The 25442-nt window shown below is 41.6% G+C and overlaps 1 protein-coding gene across 2 annotated transcripts in view; it reads left to right on the forward strand.

Moving 5' to 3' along the window:
- The window catches only part of GOLGA3 (golgin A3), a 147837-nt gene that overhangs the window by 121344 nt on the left and 1051 nt on the right, over positions 1 to 25442 (forward strand). For both annotated transcript variants that reach the window (XM_082260173.1, XM_082260174.1), the window contains exons 19-23: positions 7036 to 7175; positions 9835 to 9967; positions 22897 to 23019; positions 23865 to 24029; positions 24542 to 24702. In XM_082260173.1, the coding sequence (XP_082116299.1) occupies positions 7036 to 7175; positions 9835 to 9967; positions 22897 to 23019; positions 23865 to 24029; positions 24542 to 24702 (722 nt within the window). The remainder of the gene's footprint in view (positions 1 to 7035; positions 7176 to 9834; positions 9968 to 22896; positions 23020 to 23864; positions 24030 to 24541; positions 24703 to 25442) is intronic.

Genomic DNA, 25442 nt, shown 5'->3' on the forward strand with positions numbered 1-25442 from the left:
ATCAGAGAGATTCCCTTGCTTACATTATCCCAGAAGGTGGCCTTCTTGGTGGCTATCACTTCTGCACGCAGGGTGTCAGAACTGGCTGCATTATCATGCCATTCCCCATATCTAGTGGTTCATAGGGATAAGGTAGTTCTTCATCCGAAGCCATCCTTTCTTCCTAAGGTGGTTTCAGACTTTCATCTGAATGAAGATATTGTGCTACCTTCCTTGTGTCCTCAGCCCAATCATCCTCGGGAATATGCGTTGCATTCCTTGGATGTGGTTTGGGCAATCAGGGTATACCTGAAGGCTACGGAATCATTCCGTAAGACGGATTCACTTTTTGTGATCACGGATGGCCCCAGAAAGGGGTTGCCTGCATCTGCCGCGACTATCTCCAAATGGATTAGACAGACGGTGGTACAGGCTTATTCTATTAAGGGTCGGAATCCTCCGTTCCCTGTTAAGGCGCACTCCACTCGAGCGCTCAGTACTTCCTGGGCCTACCGCCATCAGGCGTCAGTGGTCCAGGTGTACAAGGCGGCCACCTGGTCGTCGGTGCATACCTTTACAAAATTTTATAAAGTTGATGTGATGGCATCGGCGGATGCCTCATTTGGCCGCAAGGTTTTGCAGGCCGCAATTTGAGGAGACCGGTGGTCTACCTCGAGGGTTTTTTTCCATTGGAATTTCAGTTGAGTCTCATCCTTTGATTGAAGAGCCTTTAAAACTTCTAGTTGGCACCGGTTGGGCCTTCTAGATTGGATTTTGATTTCCATTTTCCCACCCCTCATTTGTGGTACTGCTTTGGGACGTCCCGAGTTGATATTAATCAAGGAGGACTACGTCTGTCAATGAGCGACAGAGAAAAATGGATTTTTGTAAGATCTTACCGTAAAATCCTTTTCTCTTAAGCTTATTGACAGACGTAGTACCCGCCCCTCTGTTTTGGAGTTGGGTTGGGTTAAATTCTCTAAACACTGCTTTGTGACATAACTGATTTGCTGTAGCAGAGAGAGAGAGGATATACCCTCTGGGACTGCCCCTAAGGTGTGGCCAGAACGTTTTCTTTCCTGTCTAGTCCTACTCCTGTAGAGGGCAGTATAACCCAAGTTGATATTAATCAAGGAGGACTACGTCTGTCAATGAGCTTAAGAGAAAAGGATTTTACAAAAATCCATTTTTCTTTGAACCGCAGGTGAATTTAATTATTTTACGTTGTAAGATTCAAAGAAAATGTGCAGGTATATGAATTGGCAGGACCCTAAGAAAATATAAAAATTTGGATAGAATAACCATTTTGATTGCATTTATCTTCCCAAACCACGACAATGGAAGGGATGCCCATTTCGTCAGTAGTTCAGTAACTCTTTTCAATAATGGAGTAAAGTTGGCTGCATAAAGATCAGAATGGTTGGGAGTAAATTTTATACCCAAATATGGAATGTGCTTCAAAGACCCTAAAAAAGGTAACGCATTCTGCGCTAAATTTAACTCCGATTCACTCAATGAGATATTAAGGGCTGTGGATTTTTTAAAATTTATATTTAGTCCTGAAATAGCAGCGAATTTATTAAGTTTAGCAATGAGATTAGGGGCTGATATATGGGGAGATGATAGAAAAAGAAGAATGTCATCTGCAAATAAACACAACTTATGATGGTGACCACCTAGTTCTATACCAGAAATTGAGGGATTACTTCTAATACTGTGTGCTAGAGGTTCTATGAGAAGGGCAAATAAGAGAGGGGAGAGAGGGCACCCCTGACGCGTGCCTCTCTCTATGTTAAACAAGTCTGATTTATAGCCTGCGTATTTAATATATGCTTTAGGTTTATTATAAAGCGCAGAGATCCATTTTAAACAATTTGGGCCAAAACCCCATTTACTAAGAGTATATTGCATATATGGCCAGGATATGGTATCAAATGCTTTTTTAATGTCTAGTGATAGGAAGCACGAGGGGATGCGGCGTGTTTTAGCCATATGAGATAACAGAGTTGCACGTCTGATGTTGTCAGTAGCTTGGCGAATAGGTATGAAACTACTTGATCTCATTCTCTATGAATGAGTTGTCCTATGACGTTATTTAGTCTGGAAGCTATAATTTTGGCTAAAATTTTAATATCTAAATTTAATAAGGAAATGGGTCGATAGTTCGACCAAATCGTGTCATCAGTTTGAGGCTTCGGGAGCATACAGATGATTGCTGTTAAAGTTTCCTGTTTAAAGGATTCACCATTAAGAAGTGTATTGAAAGCATTAGCTAGGATAGGCGAAAGGGAATCGGAAAAAACCATCAGGGCCTGGTCTTTTATTTAATTTTAGTGATTTTTATAACTTGGGACACTTCATCTGGTGTTATTGATTTTTCCATAAATTCCATCTGAGACTGAGAAAGAGTCGGTTTTACCGCAGAAAAATTCAAATTGTTTTCAGATAAATATAGAGTAGCTAGATGTGTTTTAAATTTCTTAAGAGTTTTTATGGAGTTGCTGGAAAATGTATCTCTCGAGATTTTAAGATGTATGGGCTTAAATGGTTTATGGAGTGACGCCAGCATGCGGGCCATGGGTGAATCTGGTTTATTTGCTTTAATGTAAAAATTGTGACGCGATCTCCGAAGTGTCTTATCTGCAGATTCTGTAAGAAACACTCTAGAATTTGGATGTTGTACAAATATTAAATTTGCATAACTTGACCTCTGGGGGATATCGCGGTTTCCTAATAGATTTAAACCATTTTTTCATTCTTTACCAGTTAAGAAAACAATGTCTCCTTGCCAGTGATCCAATAATTCTGAACTTTTAATTGTGATTAATGTTATAGAATTAAAGAGGTTGTAAACCCCCCAAAAAAACCCTGTAAGACAAAGGTGTATTGAGCTAGTATGCATCGCATACTAGCTCATTATGAAATACTTACCTTAGAACAAATCCCCCGCAGTGCCGCCTGCTCAGCAGGGACACAGCCAACATGTTCGGCTGTCCTGTTTCCTGGTTCACCTCCTCCGGCCATCTGATTGGCTGGAGGCGCAATGACATCACTCCTGCGCATGCGCGGGAGCTGCCGTTCACAGCACAGGGCTCTGAAGGAGCGGCACGGGTGGCCATTCCTTTAGAGCATATGCGCCGATGACGTCATCAACAATAACAACCGAGATTGGCGCTAGTTCATGGGTTGTGTACAGTGTATTGAAACATGTAGTGTCCTGCCGTGTGGGGGACACCGTAAGATGAAGTTCACTTGTATCAGAGGCAGCCATACAGAGGTAAAGAAAGTACAGAGGTGCCTCTAAGTGTAGACCTTTTAAAAAAATGTATTATGGCATATACAGTGCCTTGCGAAAGTATTCGGCCCCCTTGAACTTTTCAACCTTTTGCCACATTTCAGGCTTCAAACGTAAAGATATAAAACTATAATTTTTTGTAAAGAATCAACAACAAGTGGCACACAATTATGAAGTGGAATGAAATTTATTGGATATTTTAAACTTTATTAACAAATAAAAAACTTAAAAATTGGGCATGCAAAATTATTCAGCCCCCTTAAGTTAATACTTTGTAGCGCCACCTTTTGCTGCGATTACACCTGTAAGTCGCTTGGGGTATGTCTCTATCAGTTTTTCACATTGAGAGACTGAAATTTTTGCCCATTCCTCCTTGCAAAACAGCTCGAGCTCAGTGAGGTTGGATGGAGAGCATTTGTGAACAGCAGTTTTCAGTTCTTTCCACAGATTCTCGATCGGATTCAGGTCTGGACTTTGACTTGGCCATTCTAACACCTGGATATGTTTATTTGTGAACCATTCCATTGCAGATTTTGCTTTATGTTTTGGATCATTGTCTTGTTGGAAGACAAATCTCCGTCCCAGTCTCAGGTCTTTTGCAGACTCCATCAGATTTTCTTCCAGAATGGTCCTGTATTTAGCTCCATCCATCTTCCCATCAATTTTAACCATCTTCCCTGTCCCTGCTGAAGAAAAGCAGGCCCAAACCATGATGCTGCCACCACCATGTTTGACAGTGGGGATGGTGTGTTGAGGGTGATGAGCTGTGTTGCTTTTAGGCCAAACATAACGCATTGTTGCCAAAAAGTTTGATTTTGGTTTCACCTGACCAGAGCACCTTCTTCCACATGTTTGGTGTGTCTCCCAGGTGGCTTGTGGCAAACTTTAAACGACACTTTTTATGGATATCTTTAAGAAATGGCTTTCTTCTTGCCACTCTTCCATAAAGGCCAGATTTTTGCAGTATACGACTGATTGTTGTCCTATGGACAGAGTCTCCCAACTCAGCTCAGCTGTAGATCTCTGCAGTTCATCCAGAGTGATCATGGGCCTCTTGGCTGCATCTCTGATCAGTCTTCTCCTTGTATGAGCTGAAAGTTTAGAGGGATGGCCAGGTCTTCGTAGATTTGCAGTGGTCTGATACTCCTTCCATTTCAATATTATCGCTTGCACAGTGCTCCTTGAGATGTTTAAAGCTTGGGAAATCTTTTTGTATCCAAATCCGGCTTTAAACCTCTCCACAACAGTATCTTGGACCTGCCTGGTGTGTTCCTTGCTCTTCATGATGCTCTCTGCGCTTTAAACAGACCTCTGAGACTATCACAGTGCAGGTGCATTTATATGGAGACTTGATTACACACAGGTGGATTCTATTTATCATCATTAGTCATTTAGGTCAACATTGGATCATTCAGAGATCCTCACTGAACTTCTGGAGAGAGTTTGCTGCACTGAAAGTAAAGGGGCTGAATAATTTTGCACGCCCAATTTTTCAGTTCTTTATTTGTTAACAAAGTTTGAAATATCCAATAAATTTCGTTCCACTTCATGATTGTGTCCCACTTGTTGTTGATTCTTCACAAAAAATTACAGTTTTATATCTTTATGTTTGAAGCCTGAAATGTGGCAAAATGTCAAAAAGTTCAAGGGGGCCAAATACTTTCGCAAGGCACTGTAAACATGTATACACTCAAATTTGTGTAATAAACGGCCTGTAATGAGAATAAAAGTCCTGGGCAGTGGGTCTGGTGCTTCTCGGCTGATGGACGAGCTTCTCCTCTTGCACTTGTCACTTTTCTCCCTGGATGTGCTAAAATTTTTAGTATTAAAAAAGAAGGGATGAATTATAAAGGTATGGAAAAAAAAAAATAGTAAATGAAAAGTGAATGGAAATTAATGAGATTGGAACTGTGACAATCTGATGCACATGTAGATGTATACATGCACACACACGGTTGTTTGCATGCATACACATACACACACACCCCGTGCACATGTATGGTAGTAGACCAAAAACATGGGAAAGGAAACTGACGAATAAAAAATATATATAAAGTATGGATAAAAAAAAAAATGTGTGTGTGTGTGTATATGTGTATGTATGTGTGTGTATATATGTGTATATATATATATATATATATATATATATATATATATATATCTTTGATCTGATAAGTGAAGGTGGATTAGTATTATATTTAGAGGTATGTCCAATACTACTAATTGTAATTAGCAAGGGTATTTACAAGATAGTGGAGACTTCCAATTCTTCATTGAGGCCTCCTGGCAACAGAGTCCAACGAGTAAATCCAAAAGGTCTCCCTTTCACATAATTTAAAGAATCTTTCTGCCTTAGAGAGATGCTTGGGCATTTGTTCAATGACCCACATCTCCAATCCTGAGGTGGATTGTTGGTGGCATGACTGGAAGTGGCGGGGAATACTTCTTGGGTGGAATTCCTTCCAAAAAATGGTTGTAGGACTGGAGAATCAAAGATTCAGGATACCCCTTTTCCCTAAGCTTGTCTGGCATGATGGTACTTTGCTCCATATAGTCCTGTTGGGAGGTACAGTTATGTCTCAAGCGACAGAAATGCCCTCAGGGGATGTTCTGAGTCCATTTTGGATAATGGCAACTTTTGTAATGTAAAAATGAGTTCCCAGCTGTAGGTTTGAAATGGTTTTAGCATGTATTGTGCCCTCATTGTGATACAATTCTAGATCCAGGAAGGTCAGGGTGAAAGGATCAAATACATGTGTAACTCTCAAACCAAACGGATTATTATTACAATAAGCTACGAACTCCAAGGCTTGTAGTGGAGTGCCTTCCCAGATGATGATAATATCTATGTACCTCCCAAAAAAGATTACATGCTTGAAAAAGGGGTTGTTATTCCAAATTGTATTTTTATTCCAAAAAGCCCATAGCTAGGTTAGCGTACGAGGGAGCAAAGTTTGCTCCCATAGCTGTGCCCTGTACTTGTAGATAAAACTGGTTGTCAAAAACAAAATAATTATGTAAGGCAGAATTGGGTGGCCTCCAAGACTATTTCCGCCTGACGCAAATTCATATTTGGGTCTTCCGATAGGAAGTAATCCAGGGCTGCTAATCCATACTCATGTGGGATTGATGTGTATAGTGAACTAACATTAATGGTATGCGTCATCCCATTTGTACGGCCCTAGGAGTTCCAACAAATGAATTCCATCTCTGATGTAGGATTGCAGCCCTTGGGCCAGAGGTTGCAGGAAATGGTCAATGTATACGGAGAATGTTGAGGTGATGCTCTCCATGGCTGACGTCATCTGCTGCATTAAAAGTAAATATCTACTAAACGGTGCAAGTTTAGGAGATATTTACAGTACCTATAGGTAAACCTTATTAAATGCTTACCTATAGGTACAAGTTATAAGAGAGGGTTTACAACCTCTTTAAGCTAGGAGAGAGCTCTGTTACATTGCCTAGCAGAACATTTTCTTCATATGTTGGTGTTAATAGAATTATTTTATCGTGCCATATTTTTCCAGCAGTTGGGTCTTTTAGGTGCAATCTGCAGTTTCCCTGTTAATGCCTTGGTGCTCAGGAGTAGGAATAGGAAATACATCTGTGCCAGTAAACAGGGGTCATTAGTAGCCAAGTAATTTCAGTTTTAACTGGTTATTCTCTTCATTAGCTGAATTTCCATCCTAAAATGGGACAGCACTGTTGATTTTTAGATACGGTATCTTCTTTTCAAACGTATTGGTATGTTATTTTCGCAGGTTGCTAGCACCAAGGCTGAAGCTGCACATAACAGGAGGCACTACAGGGCTGCAGCACTTGAGCTTAGTGAGGTGAAAAAGGAACTTCAAGCAAAGGAACAGATGATTCAGGCACTTCAGGCTGAAGCTGAAAAATTACAGTAAGTAATTTAAAACTAATATCCCTCATTAAGGGCATATGTAGTACAAATCTGCTTTGTCTATCATCTTTTGAGGTACACAGCTTCACAATGACTAGGTAACCCAGGGTTATACTGCCGCTTGCAGAAGAAATGTAAACTAGGCATATAGAAGACTGATGAAGGCCAGCGACCTTAATAGTTTTACCCCTCCCACCTCACATCTATGCAGTTATGTATAGTGCCCCAGGAGAAATTGACGTTTTATTTCTTTCTGCTACAGTATAGTTTTTTCTTAAATTGGAAAATGTTCTACAATTAATGGACTTCTGGCAATTTAGCCCGGTTATTGTAAACTCTGGAAGTCTCTCCAGTTATCCAGGGAGCTCAGGTTTCCCAGTTGATAAAGTATACTTGTGCTTTCTCTGCGAATGTCCTGCAGTTGACAAAAACTATCCATCTGTGTTCCAATTGGCACAGAACGCTGCTTTTAGGTCAGGCCAGTGCCTTTATTGACTTACCTATTGCGTATGAAGTTATCGCAACCAGACCTGTGGATAGCGCGCCATAGATGGGTAGAATTTAGAATGAAGATTCTTTGGAAAATATTGTTTTAAGAGGGTTTGTTTTTCTAACCAATAGTGGGTCAAATCAACATTTATTTTTGATTGCAGTGAAGAGAAAATTTAAAAGAGGATGGAATTTATCTCTCAAAGGGACAAATTTCTAACAGTGTATCTGATTTTTGTTTCATAAAGTCCAGTCTTTCTAAAATCAAATGTTTAAAGTAAACAAAATCTCTTAAACAACATTTGAATGATTTGAGAATGTTCTGAAAAGTTTCATACAAATTTTCCTTAGAATTTCCCTTACAAATTTACTTTGAAATTTTATCCATTTATGGCCACCTGAAATCTTTCTGTCCCTATGTCTGAAGACTCACTGTTGTGAGTGACCTGTCTGCTTTATTCTCTGTTTTATACCAAGGCCATTTTGGGTAGGGTTAAAGGATATGTTACACACGTTTTTAGGGTGGAACATGTAAAGTGTTTCCACTCCTGCAGCCTCCCGCTGATCCCCACGCCCCCCCGCCCCCATTGTGCCTGTGGGCCTAGAATTCTCTCCCTGCACCTGCTGTTACAATTTGAAAAGAACGCGGTCACGTAATTCATTAACAGAGGTCTGTGAGTAAATGAACTACAAGTATTGACAGCCTTTGCGGCTGACGGCTAGTTCTCCGTGAACTACCAGGTCACTAGTGAGTGCTCTGGGTAGTTTGAATTTTCCTGTCATTGTGTAACTGCCTGCCTATACAAGATATGAGTGGACAGATACGCTGACAGTCTGCAGGAGCCTGAGAATGCACCTGTAATCTGCTGATTGAGGGTGCAATGTTTTACTTTTTTTTTTTTAACTGCAAAAAAATGTGTTTTTATTCATTTTGTTTTATAATGGTGAACTTTAAGAGCCTTCTTTTTACTACTGAGTTTCCTTTATACTTTTTTGTAATTTTACAAACAAGCCACATGGGAGCTCGCCTTTCTTCGATTCTCAGACCGTGGTGTATTTACCTTTTTAGAAGCTTGCTACTTGTGGGAGCCATGTTGCTCTGGCTGCTGCTGGCTAAATTTTCCAAAGAAATTTCCATGTAATCCTGTATTTCAGAAGTTTCAGAAAGTGGTCCTCCAGGTTCCAGAACCACCATCTCTTAAGTGGATTTGACAGGTATTTGATATGACAGACCTAGTCCCTTCATTCCCCTTTAAAGTCCACACCTGTGAGTGTTTTCTTGGTCTTTTCATCACCAGGCCTTGATATGGCTGTGACCTGTTCTTCTGCGAGTTTCTCTGAGTTTTACAAGATCAATGTGTCTGCTTTGGCGGATGCTGATTTTAATCAAATGGTTATGGTAGCAGCCATTTAATGCCCTTGTGTTTTTTTTCTTTTGGGGGGCTGGTTTGCCTGTGTTGTATGGGTGAACTTGACCCTCATTTGACTGCTTTTGGACTTCCTTAGATTGCCTAGTATTTATCAAGCTGTGTCCCTCAATGTTCAATACAGAAATAAGATTTTTGTATTCATCATAAAATCTATTTCTCCAAGTCAATTGAGGGACACAGTTTGATGATAAAGAGGCAACCTAGGGTTATACTGCTGCCTACAGGAGAAACTGACATTGGGCACATTGACCCCTTTGAGGCTTATAAACACATCCACCTCACACCTGTTCAGTTGTAGCAATCAGTCCAAAGAGAGAATGATGGCATATGAGGGATGGAAGCTGTGTCCCTCAATGGACTCCAAAATAAGGATTTTATGTACCAAAGAGTACAAAAATACAATATTTTTTCTTCTTGCAAGACCTAAAAAAAAAAACTTGATAGTAATTATTATATAAGCTATACAAGGTACTGTATAGGCACCAGTCAGAATGTACTATTGTTAAATCAGTTCAAGATGATTACTGCACTTTGCTTTTGTGCTGTTTTATTGAATATCTGGTGTGAAACAAATGCTTATTTTTACCTTCATGTATGTTTACAGTAAATAAAAAAAAATTAAAATAAACTGAATTCCTAGACATAAGATTACATACAGATATTATTTTTATAAAATGTTAATAAAGATTTATCTTTGCAGCAGGCTCAATGTAATTGTTTTCCATGGTTTTACCCTATAGGACTCAGGATGATAAACACTCTGAAGAACTGTCCCAATTCCAGCAGGAGCTGGCTGAAGCCCGTTCCCAGCTGGTGCTGTTGCAGAGGGAACTGGACGAACAACTCAGCAAAAAGCCTGAAATCAATCAAGAGGTAATACGGAACTTCTGAATTGTTAAACCCAGACTATAGAAAACTCTTGTTACGTGTTCTATAACAGTGTGTGCATACTCACAAAGCCACTAAAGCATTTGTTTTGTGTAGAGTGAAACATACCTAGTTGATCCTGTCTTCAGCTGTCCCTCCTATCTTCTCTGTGTCCCCACTGCAGGTTGAGATTGTTTAGCCTAGCTGCTGTCCTCCACGGAGCATGCTCAATTTCAGTTCCCTTTCTAAGCTCTTCATTTGCTCTTTCTTCTTGTATTAGCAGCCCACGTGACTATAGAGTAAATGACACTACCCTCACTCCCTCCTCCTCCATGTCCTCCTATTGCTAAACACTATGGGGGTGGGATATAGTATGCTGATTGACTGCATTCATTAAGAAACCCACAGAAGTTCTTTGTTTTAGAATAAATGGGTATTAAATATATCTAATGTAATTGCTAATACCTTTAAAGTAAAAAAAAAAAAAAAAGAGCCTTGGATACAGATGCTGTCTGAACAAAATGAAAGCTAGTGTCAATCATCTTTGACTGCGCCTACACCATATTAATGCACAAAACATACACATTTGATGATCAATTAATATTTATAGGGATCTGTAAAACAGGTATTTGATATTTATAATCTAATTTGAATTGCTCTTCTAAATCAATCAGAGCTGCACGGTCTCAGCATTCGATTCTAGCTCTATTTTAGACATGTAACAAAAAGCCCATTTGACTCAAGCAGAATTCGTCTAATCTGTGCCACATTTCCTTAAAACAGATTACAGCCTCAGTACATCTATCTTTTTCCAGGGCCCAAAAACACTACACCTCTTCTCCTTACTCCTGTTTCTCCAGCATATCAGATCCCGATATGCTGGACCTAGAAGACACAGAAGGGAATAACGAGGCTATTGAAGCAGTATTGGAGGAAGGTGCCTCACACGTATGCCTTCCCAAGTAAGGAGTCTGTGTGATGAGGCACTTCATCAAATCATCAAAGAAGTCACAGGTGGGAAGGGGAAAACCACCTTTCTCTGGAATCCTCTCTAAAAACTTCTCTAAATGCAAAGCACCGGTCTACTCCAACCAGGCTTCAAATTCAAAACGTAAGCCACCAAGCCTTCCCCAAAGCCCTCTTCACATTAAGGGGAGTGGTGAGACATCTGTTGCAGTTTGCTTTTCTCTGGGTCACAGATATCTCAGACCTGTTGGTTCAATTGGTGGTTTTAAAGGCGTACAAAATAGAGTTTAAACTTCTACTACTTCTACAACCAAAAACTGCCTAAAGATAGTTATTTCTGCAGAATGCCCTGAACCACCTTTTGTCCCAGGGATTAGTTGTGCCAGTACCACCACAAGACCGGTTCAAAGGATTCTTCTAAAACAGTACTGAAGCCCAATGGGGTTATTAATCCTATTCTGGACTTAAAATCACTTAAAAAATTCCTTTAAATACCAACATTTTGCATAGAATCCACAAGTTCAGTAATTGCCTCTCTGAGACAAGGGGAATACATGGCATCTGTGGACATCAAAGATGCCTATCTGAAAATTCCCATTAACCTACCTCATCAGTGCTTTCTGTGCTTCGCTTTGGCAGACCACCACTTCCAGTTTGTTGCATTGCCATTTTGGCCTATCCTCTGCTCCCAAAGCGTTCACTAAGGTCTTAGCACCTCTACTTTTCTTTCTCAGAACTCAGGACAACCAGGTCACAGGCCATCTAGACGATCTACTGAATGACTCATCTCCTTTCAAAAAATGTTAAGACAATTCCGATGCTCCAGGCTTTTTGCTGGGTGATCAATTTCAACAAATCTGCTCTTCAGCCATCCCTTTGTCTGAAATACCTGGGCCTGGGCACATCCCAAGCAAAAGTATTTCTCCAAGAAATACTCTAGAATTTCTCTAGAAGCACATGCTTGAGAATTGGGATCCAAGAGTCATCGCACATTGAGATTCCCAATGAGAGTTCCAGGCCTTATTGTAGCCTCCTAAGAGGCAGTACCGTTTGTCCATTTAGGCTGAGTTCACATATGTGCGAATTGGATGCGGGTTTCTCTGCATCCAATTCCCATGACATGCGAGTGTAACTGGCTCTCAATGGAGCCGGTTCACACAGGTCTGAGGGGCGGCCGCAGAGTGGATTGCAAAAGGGTCCTGTGCGTGTTTGGGTCCAGTTCAGGTGCGAATTCATGCACAAATTTGAACCTGAATCGCACCTGAACCAGGGGAACAGACACGCAGCCGATCCCAGGCACAAACCCGCGCCCACACATACAGTGGGGAAAATAATTATTTGATCCACTGCAGAATGTGTAAGTTTGCCCACTCACTAAGAAATTAAGTTTCTGTCGTTTTTATAATAGGTGTATTTTAATACCTATAGAGATAGAATATCAACCAAAAATCCACAAAAAACACATGATACAAATGTTATAAATTTAGTTGAAATTCAGTGAGTAAAATAAATATTTGATCCCCAAGCAAAACATGACTTGGTACTTAGTGGAGAAACCCTTGGCAAGCACAGAGGTAAGGTGTTTCTTGTTAGTTGGTGACCAGATTTGCACACATCTCAGGAGGGATTTTAGTCCACTCTTCTTTACAGTTTTTTTTTTTCTAAATAAGGTATCTTGGCTGTCTCTTTGCAACTCAAAGTACATTTTTCTATAGGATTAAGGTCTGGAGACTGGCTAGGCCTCTCCCTGACCTTTAATGTGCTTCTTCTTGAGCTACTCCTTTGTTGCCTTGCCAGTATGTTTTGGGTCATTGTGATGCTGGAAGACCTATCCACGACCCATCTCCAGTGTTCTGACTTTGGGAAGAAGGTTCTCATCCAAGATTTTACAATTCATGGCCCCGTCCATTGGTCCCTGAATGCGGCAAAGTTGGTCTGTACCTTTAGCAGAGAAACCCAAAGCATAATGTATCTGATTAAATCCGCGCTAAGGCTATCCAAGGATAAATTAAACAGATATGTGCACAGATAAGCTGCAACCTCCCTTGAACTATAGCCGAAGGCTATATAAATAAGTATGTAGGAATGAAGGTGATGGCGCTGCTTAGTCTATAAGGTGCAAATAGGTACTGAAATATATAAATGTTGTGTGTTATACACAGATGTAATTAAAGAATAAATATATAAATATATGATGTGAAGGTAAAACTCAATAATTGAGATGAAAGATAAAAAATATATAATGATTAAAAAATATGAAAAATGGCCACCAGAGGGCGTAGTGCAAAGTGCAAGGTGCTACAATGAATGAATATGCCTTCGTATATATATATCCAATAATAAATATGTGACAATTCTGGATAAATAATCAACAAAAATAATACAGAGTAAACAACCTTAAGGCTCGGTTCACACTGATGCGATGCGGGAAGGCTGCGAATTCGCAGCCTGTTCCCGCATCGCACACGCACCCCCGGCAGTTCACACTGCCATATGCGATCCGCTGGGGGTGTCAATGTAATCTTAACGACACCCCCAGTTTGATCGCATATCGCAGTGCGATCGTGCACTTCGCACAGGATCGGATCGCACAAGTGTGAACCGCTGTGCGATCCGATCCTGATGCGGCAGCAAAAATGCCTCCTGTGCGTGTTTGCTGCGGGTGCGATGCGAATTTAGCCATACAAACTGTATGGCTAAACTCGCACCGCACAGCTGATCGCATGTCATGTCGGAGCAGTGCGCTCCGACATGACATGCGAACCCCGCACACGCAGTAGTGTGAACCGGGGCTAAATAAATGTGGACTCAAATTGATAAATGAGTAAATAAGTGAATAAAAATGAATGGTGATAAATGAAACAACAAATAGTGCTAGGTGAATCCAATATCTAAATGATAGAAAGGTGCGGGAAACTTATATACAAAATAGGTAAATGTGCGGGAAAAAAATAAATGTGCAGGAGAATTTTATACAAAGTGCAGCAGGAGGTGGTATTTTATCAGTTCATATAATAAGATGAGTCCGTAAATGGTGAATGTGCGAGAAACTTTTCGGACAAAGTAAATGTGCGGGAAATTTTTTTTTTTTTTTTTTTTTTTTTTAAAGTGCAGCAGGAGGTGATATTCAATCAGTTCATATGCTAGGATGAGTCCATAAATTAGTGAATGTGCCCAGGGGAATAAGTGAACGGTATCTTACGGTGACCCCCAAGGTGGGTGACTGGTGAGTTGCGGGATGACCCCTATTAGAAAACCTACTCACCAGATGTACCCACCCCACACAGGGGTATAGAACGGGTACTGTGGATGTGTCTTGCTGGTCCTTGCTCTGTGTGGTAGTTCCCTTCCTGGGGGAGATGTGATGTGGGGTCCACTGGATTTCTCAGGTATCCCAAATTGGGGTCCGGTAGTAGGGTCCTGTCCCAATGATAAAGTATCCAACGTTCCGTGGGGGGATCGGGTATGGCCACTCAAGGGTATGTGGATGGGAGGGTCATAAGGAGTGAAAGAAAGCTCGATAGTGTAATATCGTTTTGGCTAATTTTTATTCCAGCAGCAAAAAAATGGGTACTCACAATAAATCAATCAGTATTCAGCTGCAGAAGACGTCACATGACGAAAAGCGTACAGCGCCGTCACGTCACTTCCGGTTCCGGTCTCCAGTTGGAACGCACTGCGTTCCGGGATGCCAATACCACGCTGAATACTGATTGATTTATTGTGAGTACCCATTTTTTTGCTGCTGGAATAAAAATTAGCCTAAACGATATTACACTATCGAGCTTTCTTTCACTCCTTATGACCCTCCCATCCACATACCCTTGAGTGGCCATACCCGATCCCCCCACGGAACGTTGGATACTTTATCATTGGGACAGGACCCTACTACCGGACCCCAATTTGGGATACCTGAGAAATCCCGTGGACCCCACATCACATCTCCCCCAGGAAGGGAACTACCACACAGAGCAAGGACCAGCAAGACACATCCACAGTACCCGCTCTATACCCCTGTGTGGGGTGGGTACATCTGGTGAGTAGGTTTTCTAATAGGGGTCATCCCGCAACTCACCAGTCACCCACCTTGGGGGTCACCGTAAGATACCGTTCACTTATTCCCCTGGGCACATTCACTAATTTATGGACTCATCCTAGCATATGAACTGATTGAATATCACCTCCTGCTGCACTTTTAAAAAAAAAAAAAAAATTTCCCGCACATTTACTTTGTCCGAAAAGTTTCTCGCATATTCACCATTTACGGACTCATCTTATTATATGAACTGATAAAATACCACCTCCTGCTGCACTTTGTATAAAATTCTCCTGCACATTTATTTTTTTCCGCACATTTACCTATTTTGTATATAAGTTTCCCGCACCTTTCTATCATTTAGATATTGGATTCACCTAGCACTATTTGTTGTTTCATTTATCACCATTCATATTTATTCACTTATTTACTCATTTATCAATTTGAGTCCACATTTATTTAAGGTTGTTTACTCTGTATTATTTTTGTTGATTATTTATCCAGAATTGTCACATATTTATTATTGGATATATATACGAAGGCATATTCATTCATTGTAGCACCTTGCACTTTGCACTACGCCCTCTGGTGGCCATTTTTTCTATTTTTTAATCATTATATATTTTTTATCTTTCATCTCAATTATTGAGTTTTACCTTCACATCATATATTTATTCTTTAATTACATCTGTGTATAACACACAACATTTTATATATTTCAGTACCTATTTGCACCTTATAGACTAAGCAGCGCCATCACCTTCATTCCTACATACCAAAGCATAATGTTTCCACCTCCATGCTTGACTGTAGTAGTGATGGTGTTCTTAGGGTTATAGTCAGCATTTTTCTTCCTCCAAACACAGCGAGTCCCTCTCCTCAAGAAGGCACATGTACAGTAATATATATTGTATAAGTCGCGCTAAATTGAAAAATAAACAAATGAATGTCCAACTGTTTAAAGTCCCAAATAACAAAGTGACTGGTGATGTATGAAATCTTGTGCTGCTTCCAAAAGATCCCGTAGGAATTGTGCTTACCAGAACGGCAATTTTAAATTGCAGAATTCATGTGATGAGATGAGTTCACGAGCCCAGGTGATCCAATGGAATTCTAGCGCAAGGAACTCCCAATATTGTGGTCGTGTATCATGTGAAGGAAAAATAATAATCCATAGCGTGATACCATACAAAATAGTCAATAATATAACTGTGTAGGACTACAAATACTGTGAATCCTTCACCAATTGTGCAGCCGTTTACCAAAATGACTAGTGAAAGGGCATGTAATCAAATCAAAAGAAAGGACCGCCACCAGACGTAGAGCCTCTTACCAGATAGATCTTTATAGATGTGTTCTATCCAAGTATAGAAAAGGTGAACCACCACCAGACATAAGGCCTCTTACCAGATGGAAATGAAAAGCCAGCAGAACATTGAATCCACATGCACCAATATCAGCAAGCCACCCAAGAGCGCATAAAGCCTCTTACCAGACCACAAGAAAAATGCTCGATAACACTTGGTATATTTTCCCAATGGAGAGGTAACTTCAAGGTCCCAATGACAATCCGGGCAAATCACTGATAAGTACCACGATGTACCGCTTAATGTGCCTAGGTGGCCTCTCAGACCCCCTATGCCACAAGCTGAGCCACTGTGTTTCTCAGGGTTGCAACGCCAGACCAGCCAGCATGTCCCATTCCTGCGCCCAGCAAGAGTAACTGTGAGGGGTTGGTTACGGTGTTCAGGCACCAGCAACAACAAAGTCGCAATTTTTGGCACCTAGAAAGACTCTGACCATGGATTCAAATACTAATACTAATGCTGGCTGGTCTGGCGTTGCAACCCTGAGAAACACAGTGGCTCAGCTTGTGGCATAGGGGGTCTGAGAGGCCACCTAGGCACATTAAGCGGTACATCGTGGTACTTATCAGTGATTTGCCCGGATTGTCATTGGGACCTTGAAGTTACCTCTCCATTGGGAAAATATACCAAGTGTTATCGAGCATTTTTCTTGTGGTCTGGTAAGAGGCTTTATGCGCTCTTGGGTGGCTTGCTGATATTGGTGCATGTGGATTCAATGTTCTGCTGGCTTTTCATTTCCATCTGGTAAGAGGCCTTATGTCTGGTGGTGGTTCACCTTTTCTATACTTGGATAGAACACATCTATAAAGATCTATCTGGTAAGAGGCTCTACGTCTGGTGGCGGTCCTTTCTTTTGATTTGATTACATGCCCTTTCACTAGTCATTTTGGTAAACGGCTGCACAATTGGTGAAGGATTCACAGTATTTGTAGTCCTACACAGTTATATTATTGACTATTTTGTATGGTATCACGCTATGGATTATTATTTTTCCTTCACATGATACACGACCACAATATTGGGAGTTCCTTGCGCTAGAATTCCATTGGATCACCTGGGCTCGTGAACTCATCTCATCACATGAATTCTGCAATTTAAAATTGCCGTTCTGGTAAGCACAATTCCTACGGGATCTTTTGGAAGCAGCACAAGATTTCATACATCACCAGTCACTTTGTTATTTGGGACTTTAAACAGTTGGACATTCATTTGTTTATTTTTCAATTTAGCGCGACTTATACAATATATAATTTTTAAGGGTGTGGTCACACTTGAAGTCGCAGCTCACTATTTGTTGCCTTTAGCGCGGTTATAACCTTCTTCTTTTTATTTTGTACATGTACAGTAATGCCAATGAACATCTAAATGATTCAGAGAAGGATTGGGAGAAAGTGCTGTGGACAGATGAGACCAAAATTAAGCTCTTTGGCATTAACTCGACTTGCCGTTCTTAAAGGTATTAAGGTCATAGAGTAGCATAGTCAGTCTTTAAACCCTAGTCCTATAGAAAATGTATGGAGGGAGCTGAAACTGAGTTGCCAAGAGACAGCCAGGAGACCTTAAGGAGTTACAGAAGATCTGTAAAGAAGAGTGGACTAAAGTCCCTCTTGAGATTTGTGCAAACCTGGTAACCAACTACAAGAAATGTCTTACGCTAAGCAATGGGTTTCTCAACTTCGTACTAAGTCCTGTTTTGCTTGGGGATCAAATACTTATTTTACTCACTGAACTGCAGCTTAATTTATAGCATTTATTTAATGTGTTTTTTTTCTGGATTTTTGGTTGATATTCTGTCTATACCATTTAAAACACGCCTATGATAAAAAATATAGACCCTTCGTTTTTTTTGTAAGTGGGCAAACTTACAAAATCTGCAGGGGATCAATATTTTCCTAACTGTATGCAAACTCGTCCTTAAATTCTAAAACTCTCCACCAAAACATCTTGTTGACAGGTTCCTTCTCTTAATTTTACCCATGCTCTTGTCCAGCCAAGCAAGGAATTCTCTATCTTGGTAGATCACCACCCAGTCCTAACAGGAAAGAAGTTTGTCACTGTCTCGGCCAGGCTAGGAGACCACTAGCTGTAGCTGAGAGGTTCCTACCGACCAGTAGGATAATTACACAAGCAGATCGCACTGGCAGATTATGCAGGCTAACCTGAGGCGAGCTCTAGATGCTGGATGTGGGTTTTGCTGCATGTTAGTACCAAGTCGCGGTCCTCAGGATCACTCCACCAGGAGGTGAGCAAGCCAGGGTCAAGTAGCAAATATAGCAGGTAGGTATCAAGCAGAAGCGTAGTCAGTGAACAAGCCAAAGGTCAGTAACAAGTGTTTGCAGATTGGGATCAAGCAGAAGCATAGTCGAGGAACAAGCCGAAGATCGGTAACGAGTGGTAGCGAAGATATGGACAGCAGCAGGAGTGACCAGCAAGATACTGGCTGGAGAGAGTACAATAAAATGGCAAACATGACGTGCAAAGGCATGGCTAAAATACAAAGTTAATGGAAGGAACAAAGGGTTCATAGTTCAAGAGAAACAAGGATCAAGGCAGGATCATTCAAGGCATTGTCCAGAGAGCTGTCTAGCATCCCAGGTGGCTCAGCAAGAAGAGACCTCGATACACAAAGCAGAGGTTGCAGGTTCAGACCTGGGTTCTGACAAAGTCTTTTTTTTGCTATCACTTGAAATATAAAGCAAAAGATGCAGGTCTCTTAGGCTGGGGAGGAGTATTCCAATCCATAACCATTTACGGAACATTGCCAGTGGGAGAAGCCAAGCACCCCATCAACATTTTTCGAGCTCAGCAGTCAGATTGACCATGCAGCACTGGACCCCACTTCTGAAGGGCCACCCACTTAAAATGTAGTCAGACAAAACCATGACAGTGGCCTATACCCACCATCAAGGGGCACCAGGAGTCTGGTTGCTTCGAAGTGGACCAGATCATCTCATTGACAGACACCCACTGTCTAGAGATTTCTATGGTCCACATAGCAGGAGTGGACAAGTAGAAAGCAACGGGAATAGGCCCTTTATGCAGATGTTCTTAATCTAATATGCCAAAAGTGGGGGATTCCGAATGTGGACATCCTAGCCTCCACATTCAACAACAAACAAGCTCTTATGTGCTTCCGGCGACTGGGCTATCGGCTGGGGGGGGGGACTGTACATTGTGGGGGCTCCTGCCTGGTTCCCCCTTTCCTTCTGGTGCCTTTCCTGGGCCCCAGGGATCCCTCCTGGGAGCTTTGTGCGGCCGCCATTTTTTGTAGCCTATATTGTGTAAAGGCCATCAGCTATGTTTGTGTAGTCCGGTGGCCATTTTTCATTCTTCCGGCATAGGAATAAGTGGGGGCCATTACAGAGGAGCCTCTGGGCAGCGATTTCAGCTGTGGGTGCCCCTCCTTGTCCCCTGGTGCTGACTCTTGGGTCTCTTCTTTCCCTGGATGCCGCACATGGAGTGCAGTTTATCCTGGTGCTGCTGATGCCTGTCTGTTGGGGTGATGAGTCTGGTGGGGTCTTCCTTCTCTCTGCTGCAGGATTGTAGAGTGCTCTGTTGCTGGCGAATGCTGGTGTTACCAGTGAGGTGGGGGTGTCCTTTAGCAGTGTTTGACACTTTTTGTGGGTGTCCCCCTTTTTACTCATGGAGTCTTTGGAGCACATTTCCCCATCTGGACCCCCTCTCAGAGGCTGCGGGGCCCTCTGGGTCCCAACCATGCACTGACTGAGGGCCTGGAGTCCTTTGTGTCCCAGGTGGGTGGTAGGCTAGCAAAAAGTGCCACCCACCTTCCCCTGCCTCATCCGTCTCCTCGGATCCTGAATCGATTCGGCCCGCTGCAGACGTGGCCCACCCTGCGGGGTCTGCAGCCACGTGCCCTGACTTTTTGGATAGTGAGGATGATTCCTCCACTCCTGTAGCTGCGCACAAAAAGGCACTGGTGGATGCACTGATTGTGTCTGTGTGTGAAACTTTAAAAATGGCGGACGCAGCTGCGGCGGAGGCGCTGGTCCCTTTTAGCACTAACAAGTTGTCTAGAGTGGCAAAGGTGTTTCCTTTTCCCTCCTATTTTGACAAATTTGTCGCAAAAGAGTGGGAGCGTCTAAAACATCCCTTTGTGGTTCCTAAAGGCTTTGCGATGAGGTACTCCTTTGAAGAGTCTCTCCTTAAAAAGTGGACTGTTCCACCGGTGGTGGACCCCCCGCTTTCCCGGTTAAATAAGGCGACCATGATCCCGGTTGAGGAATTGCCGGCCTGTAAGGATCCGGCTGACCGGAAAAACGGAGTCTATGGCTCACAATATGTTTACTGTTGCGGGTTTGGCACTTAGGCAAGTCTTCACTGTTGCCCTGGTGTCGCAAATTCTGACCGAGTGGGCAAAACGTTTACACCGTGACCTGGAGGGTGAGCAGCTCCCCCCTGCCTTTGCTGAGCTGGCGGACCAGTTGTTCCAGGGACTACAGTTTATCTGTGATGCCTCTTTGGATGCAGCTCCCCTGATTTCTAGACTGTCTGTTTGGGCAGTGGTACTTAGGTGCGTATTGTGGCCTAAAGGCCCGTACACACGTACCGATTGTCGGCCGTAAATATTCGGCCAACGTCCGATCGGCTGATTGTCGGCTTGTTTAGTATGATGCTTCCGACAACCGACTGCGACTTTTCGGCCAAACAAAATCTGGTGTGCAGGCTTTAAAATTTTTGTTGGCCAACAAAGAACGGCCGATTGTTCGTCAGTCAGTACAGATTTCGGCCGACAAAAATGTGATGATCAAGACTGGGCATGCTCAGTGAAGAAAAAACACACGAAAAGTAGACCAGAACATGACATCACTTCTGCAGTTGGTTGTTGTTGGCCGACAAAATTCGTGTGCAGTCTTGGGCATTTTTCAAACAACAAAACAGCACCGGACAAAAGACGGCCGATCGTTCGGCCGACAATCGGTACGTGTGTACGGGGGGCTTTAGTGTTGGTCTGCGGACCAGACCTCTAAAAAAGGCTTTAACTGATCTACCTTTTCAAGGAGATCATCTGTTTTAAGGCTACCCTGGATGACATCATTAGGAGTCTCACAGAGGGAAAGAGTACTTTCCTTCCACAACACCCTGTAAGAATAAGGAACCTAGTCGTAGACGTGGCCAGTCCTTCTCGGCTCACACAAAGTTTTTTTTGTCCCTCAGGGTCCACTGACAAGGGTTCAAAACCTTTCAAGTCCCCTTCCAGAGGCTCCAAGCGGCCTTGGTCTGGCAAACCGAGAGCAGGATTCTCCGGACCCACAGACAAGTCTCCTTCAGCATGAAGGTGTGCCCTCCCCCTTGCCTAGGTTGGGGGGACGTATTCGCTGGATTCCGGGCCTGTGGACCTCCTTGGTGCAAGACAAGTGGGTCCATGAAGTGATACGGTCTAGCTACAAGATCGTGTTTCGTTCTTACCCTCTGGAGAGGTTCTTTCCTTCCAATGTGCGCTTGTCCCCGGCCCGGTTGCAAGCTCTCTTTGGGGTTTGGGGGGGGTGCAAAACCTGCTGCTTCAGGGTGTGATTGTCCCGATTCTGACCTCGGAGTGGTTTCCGGGTTTTTATTCTGATCTGTTCACGGTCCCAAAGAAAGTGGGCAAGGTGCATCCAATTCTGGATCTCAAGGCCCCGAACTGCATTGTGCGGGTACAGAAGTTCAGGATGGAGTCCATTTGCACCGTAGTGGCATCCCTCCTTCAGGGGGATTTTCTTCCCTCTATTGACATCAAGGATGCGTACTGGCACATTTCAATCTGTGCCCGTCACCAGCGCTTCCTCCGCGTTCCCTCCAGAAAATTGGATTATCTGGGTCTGAATCTGGACTCCGCTCTAGCCAGTGTTCCTTCCTCTGCACAAACTCCAGAAGTTGCATGCTGGGATTTATCGCCTGCTGTCCAGCAGATTGTCATCCCTCCAGGCTTGCATGCGGGTGCTGGGCCTGACAACAGTTAGCAGGATAAATAGAGAGGTTGAATCTCCTTCACAGGGTCACAAAAAGCATTAACCTGACAGGGATTCTAACCTGTCCCCCCGTTATCCAAAACAAAAGAGTTTTGTCTTTAAGCCAGCCATAGACTGTGTAATTTTCTTTCCTGCAACCACAGTTTGCAGGAAAGATAACCACTTGATTCCCCCATCAACACAGTCAGTGTTGATGAGGGAAACCCTTCCACACAGCCAATGTGTTCTCCTGGCAGGGCCACTGGGAGAATACAATGATTACTGCTAGTGGCTATAATAACCACTAGCAATAATCGTATGTAAAATCTGACAGGCTGGTTGTACCCAAGTTGATCGATCAACTTAGTTACATTCTGCCTGCCCATACATGGTTCGAATCCTGGCCGGGCATTGCTGTAGATCTTCTTCACAATAACTCTTGCAGTCAAGCAAGACAAATATGAGAATGAAGCAGTTTCGTTTTGATGGAATATTGTTGAATATGTTGACTTTGGATAAATATTATAGGTATTTTTAAAGAGAATAAAGGTTGTTTTTTTTTCCTGTTTGCTGTAGCAATACTGTATAGCTTTTTATATCTTTTTAATTTTTTTTCAGGTGGAAGACCTTAAATGGGAGTTGGAACAGAAGGAGCATGAGATTCAGTCTTTGAAGCAGCAACTGGACATGACTGAGCAACGCAGCCATAGAGAGTTGGAAAATGTCCAGACCTTGGTTCAGGTACATTATACTTCCACTTCTTCACTGACTTGTATTCCATCTAGATATTTGTTATGCATTTAGTCATATCTCTATAAACCTAAAAATGAGACAGCGTAAAACTAATATTGTGTTTAGGTACAGTCATACATTTTGAAGGCTCACCCATCAGAAGGTGTGATGTACATATTGAGTTATACATTTAACCAGCACATTTGAAAAAGTGCCTTAAAAGCGGTCTTAAATTACATGAAAGCAAAGCCACTTAAAGAGAATCTGTTATGAGAGACTAATGGAGGCTGCTATTTCTGAAAAGCTAGTTTCCTGGTTGACATTCCAGCTTTATGGCTGACCCATAGAAGTGTAGATATAGAAAGTTCTGGCACGTTTACGATACTTATTTGCAGAGTCATTTTAAATACAATAATATTTAAGTGACTGGTGAATGTGCTGGCCAATATTGTTTTCTATCCCTTTATTTCTGAAGGGTATGTATTGCTTCCAAACACAGTCATAACAGACTCTAAAAAGTCATTGAACATAATCATTACGTTACTTGTATGATTGTGGCCTGTATGATAGCTCTATACCTTGTGATCTATTTTGCTAGGCAGAAAGTCTGAGTTCAATAATGTGGATTCCCTGTTGCCTAATACTTGCAAGTGATGGGTGCATTTTAACCTGCACACCTAAACATTTCAGAGGACATATTTTTGTGCGTTTTACCATGAAAATCACAAAAAATGTGACATCTCCCAAACTGTGTTTATGCGTATCATAGATACATTTTAAACAGGTAACTGTTTAAATTTGAATGTTTGTTTGGTTAGCCTTGTTTTTTTACCTGCTCTTTCTGTCCTTCTTAGAATCTAAAGTCTGAGCTTGAAGTTGTTCGTGAGGATCTCACTATGACCCAGAAGGATAAATTCATGCTACAGGCAAAGGTGACAGAGCTGAAGAATAGCATGAAAACCTTGCTGCAGCAAAATCAGCAGCTGAAACTTGATCTTAGACAAGGTCGTCTCAAGAAGGTGCTTATCCAAGTGTCATTATTTTTAAAGCAAAAATATGTTACTCATATAAAAGTAAAAAAATTAAAAAATAAACATTGTAACGTGATTTTTTTTTTAAGAACGCTTTAATTTAATGTTTAAACCTTCTCGCATAATCACTAGTGTAGTTGTAGGCAGCACACATCAATTCTCTGAATCAGAGAAAGTCTGAATAACTATTTTGTACAAAAGGGCCTAATTTTTTTGCATTCATCATTCCATCTTACTATGGTTATGTATAAAGTGAGTGCGCACACTCCTTTCAAAATATGTGCAGCCTCTGCTGTTTGAATGCCCACAACTGCAGAGAGCTTTGTAAAGCAAGCTACTCTCTTTGTCAGTGCTTACATCCTTATAACACATTTTGATTTGCATAATCATATTTTTTTTTTATCATTTTAACTTTGTTTTTTTTGTGTCTCAGACTAAATATAATTTGATATCTATATAAAAAAAATGTTTCTAATGTTTTTAATTTTCTTTTTATGCAGCGGAAAGAGTTGAAAGGAGATATAACCTCATCCAATCCAGTAACTCCAGTTAAGATACCAGACTGTCCAGTACCAGCTTCACTACTAGAGGAACTCCTGAAACCTACTTCTATAAGCAAAGAACCTTTGAATAATCTAAACAGCTGTCTTCAACAATTAAAGTAATACATTTTAAACAATGCATGTATTTTTTCTTTAAAATCTTTTAAAAAAGGTATAGAATAAAAAAAACTTTCTATTGTCAGGCCTTTAATTCTAAGGATGTTGGATTAGTTCAGATATCCCGGGAATTCGTTCAAAACTAGCTTGATTAGTTCAGATATCCAACTGTTGGTGTAGATTGTTCATTTGAGTTCCTAGCTGTTCTAGCTTCTATGAACAGATATCTTTTTTTTGTTACAATAATAAAGAAGTCTGCAGAAGGACTGAGAACATCCAGAGGGGGTCAGGACAGTGCAACAATCTTAAAATGGGTGGGAACAAACCCAGGATTTGTGCAGTTCAAAAGATGCCACCAGAATTTCCAAGACAATAGTCAGATGACGCACTATACCATACTCCACTTATAACTAAAATATTACTTTTGGGGTAGACTAACTATTTACATTTGGGTTATTTCCAAATTGAAACATGATAAATTGTAACTACAGTGTTTTTAAATAAGGAATTCTTACTACCTTGAAAGTTTTTTTCTTACAGCAAACAAATATTGATAATATACTGTAATTATCCCATACTAACCATTTCCCAATCCATAAAGAACTCATCTATGCAGCCTTCTAGGCACAGCATAGCCTGTTTTTAGAATCTTGGTTATTGGGCCCACATAGGTGTACCGCAATCTCTATTTAATCACATGGAGAGCTTATACTCTGAGTAAAGACTCTGCATAGAATTGAAT

This window comes from Pelophylax lessonae (genome assembly GCF_965119305.1).
Source record: "Pelophylax lessonae genome assembly, chromosome: 1".
NCBI classification, from domain to species: Eukaryota; Metazoa; Chordata; class Amphibia; order Anura; family Ranidae; genus Pelophylax; species Pelophylax lessonae.